The sequence below is a fragment of the Gymnodraco acuticeps genome, unplaced genomic scaffold (genome assembly GCF_902827175.1).
Source record: "Gymnodraco acuticeps unplaced genomic scaffold, fGymAcu1.1, whole genome shotgun sequence".
Lineage (NCBI taxonomy): Eukaryota > Metazoa > Chordata > Actinopteri > Perciformes > Bathydraconidae > Gymnodraco > Gymnodraco acuticeps.
The window spans coordinates 435,856-447,677 of record NW_022992100.1 but is presented as its reverse complement, the minus strand read 5'-3'; the positions used below and the strand labels follow the sequence as shown (position 1 = coordinate 447,677).

General features: G+C 40.2%; 2 protein-coding genes across 2 annotated transcripts; both read left to right on the top strand.

Moving 5' to 3' along the window:
* Positions 1-642: 642 nt before the first annotated feature.
* cdx4 (caudal type homeobox 4) lies at positions 643-4,661 on the top strand. The gene is made up of 3 exons (XM_034202907.1): positions 643-1,369; positions 2,665-2,810; positions 3,932-4,661. Exons 1-3 carry the CDS (start codon positions 934-936, stop codon positions 4,160-4,162), a joined length of 813 nt encoding a protein of 270 aa, XP_034058798.1. The 5' UTR covers positions 643-933; the 3' UTR covers positions 4,163-4,661.
* Positions 4,662-5,748: 1,087 nt separating this feature from the next.
* On the top strand, positions 5,749-11,080 carry chic1 (cysteine-rich hydrophobic domain 1). Its single transcript, XM_034202906.1, has 6 exons — positions 5,749-5,915; positions 7,162-7,216; positions 8,227-8,382; positions 8,758-8,814; positions 9,273-9,332; positions 9,680-11,080. The coding sequence occupies exons 1-6, from the start codon at positions 5,770-5,772 to the stop codon at positions 9,728-9,730; spliced, it is 525 nt and encodes a 174-aa protein (XP_034058797.1). The 5' UTR covers positions 5,749-5,769; the 3' UTR covers positions 9,731-11,080.
* Positions 11,081-11,822: the final 742 nt, after the last annotated feature.

The window sequence follows — 11,822 nt, the reverse complement described above, 5'->3', positions numbered from 1 at the left end:
TAAATTCACTGTAACTTCAGGAGACGGCGGTGACTGATGTGTCGAGGCCGCTGTTTGTCACAGAGGGGGTTGTTGGAGTTTCCTTGTAACCGGAATTAGCTGTGAAGTGCGACCTTGAGGTGTGAACACGGAATACGAAAGGTCCGGCTTGCTTCAAGAAAAAGGTCTCTCATACTTTGCACCTCGTTTGCAAGTGAATCTCTTAACAAATAAAAACGGGATTTGGGCGTGAAGCGTGGATGGAAACGGTTGAATAAGAGTTTTTTTACGCATAAGCAATTATAGGCTACTTGTTGTTTTTTTAATATAGAAAGATACAACTTTATGACATAACGTGCAAAATCACGTGTGGTGTATATATCATCTGTTATAATATAACAGGCTCTGACACCATTATTTTTTTTTCTAAAAAAGGAATGCTTCCAATGTAATACAAATAAATCTGTGCGCAATTACGCACAGGCCTTTTTTTGCTTGGTGCGTTTGTGGACGTGTTGCCTCGGTTTATTGCGGGTCTGTGCAGCATGTGCAGCTGATAGGCCGTGGTGTTAATGTATTCACGGAGTGCAGAGCTCCTGCTCGGGATAGGCCCACTGTCAGGTGATGACGCGCTACAGGACAGGCGCAAGGGGACAGCTGAGCCAGCAGCACCGGTCACTTTCATTTGAATGCAAATCGCCAAGAGTTGAGGGGTTGGCTGACGTCAGGCCGGCCTTAGTAATACCTTTACCATCTTGTCAACAGAGACACATCATGTGAGACTGGAGACAGACTGGAACTATACGTCGCATTTCACACTGGGAACCCATTTGGACTATAAAAACAGCAGACGGATTGTTTTTAACAGTTTTCAGGGCTACAATGTTGCCTTGAAATCGGTTGCATCTTCCCTGTTGCTGTTGTGATCATATTTAATTCTTTTTTGTACAAATCATGTATGTGGGATACATTTTGGATAAAGAAACTGGCATGTATCACCAAGGGCCAGTAAGAAGATCGAGCATCAATATGCCTCCACAGAACTTTGTTTCGACACCTCAGTACCCAGACTTTACTGGATACCATCATGTGCCAAACATGGAAACGCACGCACAGTCTGCGGGGAGTTGGGGAGCCACTTATGGAGCTCCACGGGAAGACTGGGGTGCATACAGCCTGGGACCACCTAATACTATCCCTGCACCCATGAACAACTCCTCTCCCGTACAAGTTCCCTACTGCTCATCCGAGTACAGTCACATGCACCCTCCGGGATCTGCGGTGTTACAGCCGCCGCCGGAAAACGTTAATGTTGCACAGCTTTCTCCTGATAGAGAAAGACGCAATTCATTCCAGTGGATGAGTAAAACTGCGCAATCATCATCTACAGGTCAGTAATTGTAACATTGTGCCACACTTGGTTTATGCGATTGTCTTGGTTTTTGCAACAGTAACCTTTTACGCACTCAAGTTTTGTGTTTCTGTTCGAGTTGTTTGACTTTGCCTTGTCTTTTTTAATACATTTTCCTATCGAATGTATTACTTTAAAACAAAAACTAAGCATCAGTTGAACGAAGTGATTATATTTGGAAGGAAATGCCAAAAGGAGACGGTGCGTAAAAACTCGGCAGAAATGGAAGGCAGGAAAGCCTGGTCTTTTGACACTTGCATAATGCTGGTTACTTAAATTTAACAGAATACCCAGAATGAGAATATTTAAAGTTTTGATTGAATATGCAATATAATAATGCATTTGCATGAGACACGCAGCAGACAGATTTTCCATATCTAATAATTCTGAAAAGTATAAATGCCAGCAGCTCACTCATGAAAACATGTTTGCTGCTCTGTGGTGGAAATAAAAAGGTGTGAGGAATCGGCGCCAGGCCCAGTTGTGATGTTAATGTCATTATTCCTGGAGATGTGAGGTCGACTTCCCTGTCACATTGTTTGGTGTTTGGAGTGTTATCCGTCATATCCAGGCGGTGGCCTTTGCTTTTAACACCTCTTCACTTTGATATGCACCAACCTCCCTTCCTCTCCAAGAGTTATATTACCGGAAAGAGTGACGTTTTTTCACAGCCTGCGTCTGAAACATGGAGTAGTAGCTACAAACTGTAGGCCTTTAAAGTGGCGTGAATTACAGATTGAATATTCGTTCATTTTGAAGGCCTAGAATAAAACAGACCAGCTTATTTAAATCCATTAAATGAATTTGGCCCATAGTCTATTGTGGAATATAGATGTCCATCTTTTTTTCGAATTTGAAATCGTCAGCCATTTTGTTTAACTTGCTTACATACAAAAGTTGACAGTGCTTTAATAGGCCTGTAAAACAAATCCACCAATGCACTATTTATGAAGTTGCTTCAGATATTTGTCTTATCTCCTGTGTAGTGCGTTTCTTTTTAACTTGTCAGCAGAAGATCTGATCGCTGGGGGTTTGAAATGCACTGTACTACAGTTGTCATCAAAGCAAGATGAAAAGGCTCAATTTGCGTATCTGAAGAGAAAGCAGAGAGATGTGGATTTAAGAGGCAGCTAATAAAGATGCTATGTGCAGATAGGCCGGTCCTGGCATGCAGCCTCCTCTGTGTAAATCGTCCAGTTTAACAGCCTGGCTGCTAAAAAAAAAAAGGAAAACAACCAAATGTTAACGCTGTTTTGTTTTGGTCCCCTTTGCAGGTAAAACAAGAACGAAGGAGAAATACAGGGTGGTTTACACAGACCATCAGAGGCTGGAGCTGGAGAAGGAGTTTCATTTCAACAGATACATCACCATCAGGAGGAAATCTGAGCTGGCTGTCAACCTCGGTCTATCGGAAAGACAGGTATGTTTATATCAGAATTAAATATATCTGCATGCTTTATTTGACTGCAATTGTTGTTAAAATGTGTAAATGGCATATGAAATCTGTATGAGCATTAATGGACAGCACATCAAAATGTAGGCTTGTTTTTACCTTAAAAAGTGAGGCCTAAAGTCAATATTATCATTAACATATTGGATACCTTATTTACATTATTAGACCAAAATACATTTGCTTTGAATATTTAAGATACCATAATGCCGGATAAATTGGCGTTTGTTATATAACATATATTTCTAATTATTTCATATTTCATGATATAATCGAATCCTTAATTACAACATTGTATTGATCTTTATTTTTGAAATTCACAGTTTTTAAGAATGTTAAGAGAAAATAATGACAAATGGAATGTGAAATATAAGCCTTTTCATTATAGCCTAGGCATATGTACTATATTTAGATGTCATATCCATCTGTCATTTGGCATTTTATTACTTTATTTTGATTAGTAATAAATGGCATGTATATTTAACGAGTTAATATATGTTTTGATCAGTTCATTATTGGTATTTTCTGCTTTTAAAGGTAGGGGATGTAATTAACTTCAGAAACACTTTTTGTTATATTCCATTGAATGCTCTTAACATCCCGATAGCAATGAATATGCTTTGACAATAAATATATACAAATATTTCATCTGTGGAAGCCGTGGGGCTGTAAAAAGAAGGTCCAATTATCTTCCTCGGCCCGCGGCAGATAATTGGATGACCTACCTGCCTTCCATCTCGTGCACAAACTTATCTCGTGCCCTCATAGGTCATGTGCGCGTTCGTGTGTGTTGGAGGAGGGGATCTGTAAGGAAGTCTGAAGGAAGGGGCAGATTTTTTTCGATTCATTCATCCATTCTTACCTACCATACCTTTAAGTTCTGCATACAAAATTGACCTTAAAATATATAGGCTATTCAATGTTCATTATTCTAAGTCATTATACAAATACATACTTTTTTTTACCAGGAATAACCATTTGTGTATTTCGTTAGCTCTTTTTGAATATTTGTTAATGGGTTTTGGAATTTCTTGGAGAGTAAACGAAGTTGCCCACGCCCATGTAAACTAAATATTTACGCCTATTTTCAGGTGAAAATCTGGTTTCAGAACCGCAGAGCCAAGGAGAGGAAAATGATCAAGAAGAAGCTGGGTCAGTCTGACGGCAGCGGGGGGTCTGTGCACAGTGACCCGGGATCAGTGAGCCCTCTGCCGGTGCCGGGCTCGCTCAGTCCCTCTGACATCCACAACTCTATGTACCCTCCTCCGGGAATGAACATGTCATCTATCAGGAATATACAGCAAGTGACTGTGAATCTGTAACAGTTCACTCCGGACCATGTAACAAAACTGAGCACTCCGACACGCTGACAGGACACTTGGATCTGAACTCACGTCCTGAAGCACCAAGCTGTGGATAAAGATTTCATTTATAGCAACGAAATACTGGAGGCTCTTGAAATATTGCTTTTTTAAAATATAGAATAGTTCTAATAACGTGGGGATTTAAAAGAAAAACAAAAAAATCGACGTGTTTCAAACTTAAAAGCTTTAAATTTGTTTGTGAGTTAATAAGATATAAATATCGTTTTTTGTATGTGAAGAAGTGTATGTGAATAAAATGAGAATTCAGGGACATTATAATGAAGTTTTTAAACTGGATTGTATGTAGCTCGCCATGCAAACGGCTTTGACTTGACAAATCATTTACACGTTTTCAGCACAATATTATCCGCTTTAGTAAAGCAGGGAACAGCTGTTAATGATACGGGTAGAACGGTCGTTTCATGGCGAAATGTAAATAAAATGTTGTTTTACAGTACACCTGTCATTTCTATTATTTCTGAATATTGCTAACTTTTTTAACCATTGCATTACGTTTTTTTATTTTACATTTTTCTTGAGTAGCCTAGTATTTTACAGATCTACAGCATGCAAGCCATTTTCCTCCATCGGCTTATACACTTCATATTGTTGCAAGTTACAAATTCAGATACAGAACAAGTTAAGCCTCAAAATAGCTGTAAGCAAGATGTAATTTATTACTTTGCCTATTTGAAAATGTGGTGTAATTGTGCAAAAGAAAATTGCAACAATTGGCTATCTCTTTCCAAAACTGTATTTACAACCGTGAGCAAATGCATATGTCAACTCAACGCATTTATTTTTAATTTGGCTATTATGCAAAGCCTGAATAGACTGTAATCCAAGGTAAAGCGCAATACCAGACTTTCTAATTACCCTTCTTTACCAAACACCTTTAATGCTGGTTCATAGTCTGCAAAATGGCCCACATGTTACTCCCCAAACAGTAAAAGTGTCCACAAACGAATAAAGCAATCAACATTATGGTGGTTAATGGTAAGCCTACCTGTTTTATTAAATCTAACTCTAAATATAATATACATGTCTAAAACACCTAAAAAAAGGCATTATGTCATCAGTGGGTGGACTTTCATTTAGCATTCAATGACAGGGAATTGAAATCTAATTATAGACTAAAACATTTTAACATAGCCTACATTCGGATAGGTGTGTTTTTGGCTGCTTAAAGTGAGGCTGGCTCAGAGTTATTAGTTTAAAGTGTGCAATTAGTACAAGTGACATGTTAATTGGAAGGTGGCTAGACTGACTTTCTTGACTTTGACTGTCCACGTCTTTAAGAAGTGTATTCCCTGATGATAATAAACAAGTTAACACGTTTAATATATGCCCTTTATTATTTCCATTATGTTACAAACAGTTACTATTTTATGGGAATAGACTCCACTACCATCTATTATATATGCAAGCCATGTGTCACAGATGTCATGTTAGTTTTGGTGATAAATCATCTCTGGTCCCTCTGAGGGGCGATCATTACTTTCCATAAACTCCGGCTCAGCGCGCAGGCTCGTACGTCAGCGCGCTGCCCCTCCGCCGCAGACGTCATGAGCGTCTTACTACCCAACATGGCGGACTTTGATACCATTTATGAGTTGGAAGACGAAGAGGATGAGCAGGTAGTGAGTGAGGAACACTTGCCCAGATACTGTCTGGAGCCCGTGGTGATGCGGGGGGCCGGACACATCACAGTGTAAGCAGAGCCTTGTTCGTCGCTCCGGTCTGTCCGCGGGGACGCTTTGTTGTTTTGGTTTCTTCATCCTTTAGCCTGGTTAGCTCATGCTAGCCTGCTAGCTAACGCCAAACACAACAACTGTTAGCAAAGGGCTTGTTCAAGGAGACCGTTGGTTTTAACAATATTCACACGTAAACCAACGGTAACAGTCATATATCCCCATGGCAACCAACCATGCATGTGTTAGACTAGCAACCGATTTTGATGAGTTAAACTGAGATGAGTTAGGAAGTTTACATGTGGGGAACCGTTAGCTACAAATCTGTGGATGTAATGTGTATTTCACCGAGACTAAAACATCATTACTGGACATAATAGTTTATTTTTAAAGTCAACACAAAATCACCGTCTGAAGTATTGTCTAAAGTGGCCTTTGTTGCAGGTTTCATCATTGTTTACGTGGGTATTTTAGCTAATTGACCAACATTTAAACTTCTACAGGGTGAAAAGTAAAGCTAGTCGTCCAATATGTTGTATTAAGTCAGTTGTATTCATAACAAAAGTCCACAAGCCAAAAAAGGTTCATTACTGTCACTGTCAGCCACAGCTTTAACCTGACTAGCAGATGCTGAGTCCCAGCTTGCAACATGTCTTTAAGTTGGATTTTTAGACATGAAGTGGGGATATACATTTTAAAACTCAACACTATCTGTTACCTTTCACGAAGTTATAGTTGAGCTTTGACTTTTCCAGGAAAGACCAACATGAGGAAATATTCTGGCAAAGTTAAATACAATATACTACAATATATCCAACAGACCAACAGAGATTATCCCGGCCATTGTTGTTGTTTCAATATATATATTATATACTTTTTTTTTTTTAAATATAAATATGTGTATAGTATGCCCACTTATTTATTAATAAGTTAGAGTCTGACATCTTATAGAAAGCTTGAAAGCCTATCCTCCTAGTTATAAATTGTAAATGTTTTTGGGGAAGGTTGTAAGTCCTTGCTTACTCATCTGGACTCTGCCAGCCATGTGTATGTGTGGGGGATTTAATGTACCACTCCTCATAATGCTAACTATTACTGTATAGTTTGTGAATAAGCACGTTAAGTCTCTTCGTGTGTCAAACTAAATGTATTTTTCTCTGGACTATGTTTGTTCTTATGTTCCTTTTTAATAGCATATTGTGTTCTTATTTTAAGGTACATTTTAATTTGTATATCAATGCTCACATTTTGTTTGTCTGTTTCCAGGTTTGGACTGAGCAACAGATTTGACACAGAGTTTCCCTCTGTTCTCACGGGAAAGGTACAGTTGCTTTTTCAGGTTCTTGCACTTAATTCCTGCAGGCTGCTTTGTTTTCAATTCCAAGTAGAAAGAATTTGAAAAGCAATTAAAGCCACAGTGATCCAATTGTTCTGTTGGGCCTTTAACTGCCCCAACTTCCCCAAACTGCCCCATTCAAACCTCCCAGAGTGGTTTTGATCTGACCGAGCTGCATTTCAAGTAACGCACCACAGTGTATAGAAAAGAGCCTGAATGTGCTGCTGTCCAGCTCTGTAAATGAGTAAGCCGTCTATGGGGATCAGTTGGCGGGGACCCCAGTGTTTTGGAGGGTCCAGCTCCCGGTGATAAAATAATGAAATGAAGACTCGGCCGTAGACAAGAAAGGAAAGCTTCCTGGGTCGGACGCAGAAACACAAAAAGGCTGCAGGGGTAAGAGCAGGCCGAGGGAAGTGTGGTGCAATAAAAAGTACCTTCAGTATTGTGACCCAGGGTGACATGTGATGGATGAGGTCACAATTATGATGATTGAAGGTTGCAGATCAGGCCCTGCTGGGCTTTATTCTGAGGTCTTTGGCTGTTTGCAAAGAGACCTTTGCATCCTGTCATAAAAGATTACGACCCCTGTTTTATGGCGTACAGACTCTGCGAGGAATGAGCATCCATTCAAGTTGTTTGACCGGCGCAGCCACAGGCACTGAGCTTATCTCTCCTTTGAGTCCCTCCTTGCCTTGAACAGTCTGGAGCTAGGTTAGCAAACCAGAGGCATAGTCTTTAGAGATCTCATCTCTGAACAACATCTGCAAATATCTACCTGTTGGTTTTTCTAAAGCTCTTTGATCTTTGTGCACAGATTTTCTTTTGAGCAATTAGGGATCTTTTCATGTCAGCACCACCTACAAACACTTCTCTCCCCCTCTTGCACTTACTAATTAGGTTATTGCTTCAATTGTCTGATAAACCCCCCAACTACATAGAGCCTCTAGGAGTATATTTTGTATGCACACATACAATCTTTCTTCTTCTTTTTTTAGGTTGCGCCAGAGGAATTCAAAACCAGCATCACCAGGGTGAACGCCTGCTTGAAGAAGAACTTGCCTGTGAATGTGAAGTGGCTTCTCTGCGGCTGCCTGTGCTGCTGCTGTACAGTAGGCTGCAGTCTGTGGCCTGTTATCTGCCTCAACAAGAGAGTGAGTCCCAGACCTCCTGTGACACCAGTCGGACAGTTTAACTCTCCCTTACATCAGCGCTGATTACTCAGGGGCTGTTATAGCAATTCAGCCGCATTGGTCCGAGTGTAGAGGGTAATAACAACTCCTGTTCAATTAGTGGCTCTGTGTAGAAATGACACATTGCACTGCACAGCTCCTCTCCTGCTCTGTTCAAGGGTGTGTCATTTAAAGGTGGAGTTACCACTCACATTTAATGGCAACAAAGTGGAAATTACTAGCTGGTAAATCAGGAGTGTAGTCCATAAATCCTGACACTGTATTGTTTTACTGATACCTGTAAAGTATTACATTTGCTAGCATTAACATACACATATTTGTTCTCTTTTCCTACAGACAAGACGATCCATTCATAAGTTGCTAGAGTGGGAAAATAACCGGTTATACCACAAGGTGAGGATGACAGATTGCACTTTAGCACCTGTGTGAAAGTGCTTAAGTGTCCGTGTCCGTGTCAGTGAGTTGAGTATCATCGTGACGGATAATGACCATTAATCTGTTTTGGAAACTCTAACCTGCCACGCGAGTCTCTCAGAGCTGCGTCAGATCTGGAGCTGGAGGTCTGAGAGGGCCGTGAGGTCAGCAGTAAAATGCCGTGTTAATTTTGTTTTGTCTCGCAGCAACAAATTACTGCTAGTAGCTGTGCAGAGGCATAAAGGAAGCTCTTCAGGGTGTCTGGCCACAGTTTGACCCCGGCCAGGCCAGACAGCCCTGATCCCAAATGCCCCCGACACTGAAGGGGAGATTTCAGACAGATTTTCTTTTGTTTGTGTGTGTGTGTGTCTTTGTGTCTGTTTGAGAAGGAGAGGGATGGTCACTCATTGTGTCTGTGTCTTTTCTTCTCTCATCAGCTGGGGCTGCACTGGAAACTCAGTAAAAGAAAATGTGAAAGCAGCAATATGATGGAATATGTAAGTAGGCTGACCGAACAAACTGTCTATGAATTATTAGACGGTTACTGTATTATTTATATTAGTGATTAAGCAGCAACTGTTTTTTATTGATTTATTGATAAATAATGCTATAAAATATCCTTAAAATTCTCAAAAAAAGTGAATGGCATAATTCCTAGGTCTAGGAGATAGGATTACTCAATCTGCAACATGTCTCATTTATTCTTGTAATCAGTCCAAAATGACATGGTGTATTCTGGCGTCCTACGAAATGACAGGCCCAATTAGAAAAGCATTCCCGTTATGTATAAACATCTTGCCATTGTTCAAAAATAATGATGTGTCTTGTATTTCTCTCTCTGTAGGTGATTCTTATAGAATTCTTACCCAAATATCCTATATTCAGACCGGACTGAGGAGCCGTTGACAGACTGGACGTGTGGCCCTTGAATCTTCTCCTTAGTGCCTTGTATATACAGTATGTTGGAAAAGGGTCTGCACCGCTGTCCCTCCTGACGGCCCCCTACATCTCCCAGTACCTTGTACATTAGAATTTGCAACACTGTCACTTTGCTTTAGAGCAGATTTTGCACTTTTTCCCGACAGATCCAGACATGTCCCCTTCGTTGCACTCAGATGTGTTTTTTGTTACATGTGACAAATAAGTGAAACTCTCCAAAAGTGCATTTACCCCAAAGAACCATCAGCTCATCCCATCCATCATATCAGTAATCCCTTGCAAAGAATGTGACGCCTCCACCTTCCCAAACTGTCCTTGCCTTATGTATGACCTTTTCTTTTTAAATAACATGTAAGAAGAGGAGGAGGAGGAGGAGGAAGGCCCTGGGTTCCTCAACAAGTCAGTCCATTAAAATGCTGGTTGTTGGGTTTGAATCCAGTTCTTTGCAAGAAGATGGGATGGCTGACATTGCCTAGCGTACAGTGTACGTCCTCACCTTGTGTTCTCTCTTTATATTTGACCCTCTGTACCTGGGAGCTAGCTAGTATAAAACTTGACCTGTAAATATAATGTTAGAATAAGATGTACAGTTGTATACTATTGTTTACATAAAGTTACTTAGCTCTTTAGTTTTTCTGCCAATATATTGCTGTACCATAGTTTGGATGAATGAAAGATGTCTACGTACCTCTCTAGTTTATATGGACCCGTTTACCTGTAAGCCATATAGTTGTTATGTTTGATGCCAGAGTTTAGGACTGTTTATTGCACTTGAGCCCTGTAGAAAATCCGGATTTCAGACTGTAATGTCCCCCCCCCCCCCGCAGCAGTGCATGTTACCATGTGTTTTTTTGCCAATAAAGATGACACTAAACGAGTTGTCATCCAATAAACGAGATGGTTGCAGCGCTGTTGGAAGAAAATGATTTCAACTTAGCTCTTCCACTCATCAAACTCAATTTTTATGATTTTTTAAAAGTTTTATACTTTTCCCTGTGCTGTGTTTGCTCCTCCCGATGTGGGGTAAGACATCTTCAGTTCATGGCGTATCGAGCAGATGTTTCAGTCCTTCTGTCCAGTGTTAGTATTATTTTCCTGAACCAACAGATTGCTGCATTGCGTCGTATTAGAGTGCCTCTGGAGTAGTTGGTGAACCACAGAGAAGACAGGGTGGAATCTGTTCTCTTGTACAAAGGAGATTTAAAACCCTCCTTCCAGTATTGTCCCTGTTACAGCTCCTGTAAATGTTTGTCATGGTGACATAATCCCTACGGAGAGAGAGAATAAACTGTTGATTTTGACTTTTCTTTGCTTCCTTATTTCATTTGAAACCATTTTGTTGTGTGTTGCCATCTTACTGAATTAACGATGTGTCATCTCTGTAAAAAACAGATCATTATGGACCGAGGCGTGCTGCCCCACAACAGAAATGTGGCTATTTGTCATGTTTAACAAGGTGTGGAATCGTTAACTTTAACAAGACAGTCTGCAATTAGCCGAGACATTTATAAAACTCAGGGATGCTGTTACAATAACACGCTGCTACTTTCTAACGTTAGGCCTCAGTGGTCAGAGGAAACTGGACTGTGTCTTCACTTTATCTCTCCACATCCCCCGAACTCCTCCGTCTGGATGGTTTTATGGTCCTTTGTTTTTTTGTTTTCACATTCACAGCCTTTCCCTGTTTGGACAGAAGTTTTACTGCCCGACTGCTCCAAAGGTCTGAAGCTGCCACCACTACTTCGATTCAGCCAAGCAGTTTAATATGTTACTCAATAAGGATTTTATCTTAAAGGGATTCAAACAATAACATCTTAGAAACTTGTGAAGACAGTCACATGATGCTTTATTTCTACTAATGGTGTACTTTTACCACACTTACGTTTTAGGTTTGATCAAATTGGTCCTACAACCAGAAGTATATTTTTTCTCTGGGTGTTTTAGTTACATTTTGTTTCTAATACTTAATTATTTTAACTCGTGTAGTTTTAAACGCCGGTCATTTACTTTTAACAAATGATTTGCACATTGAGTGTGTGACTTTTATT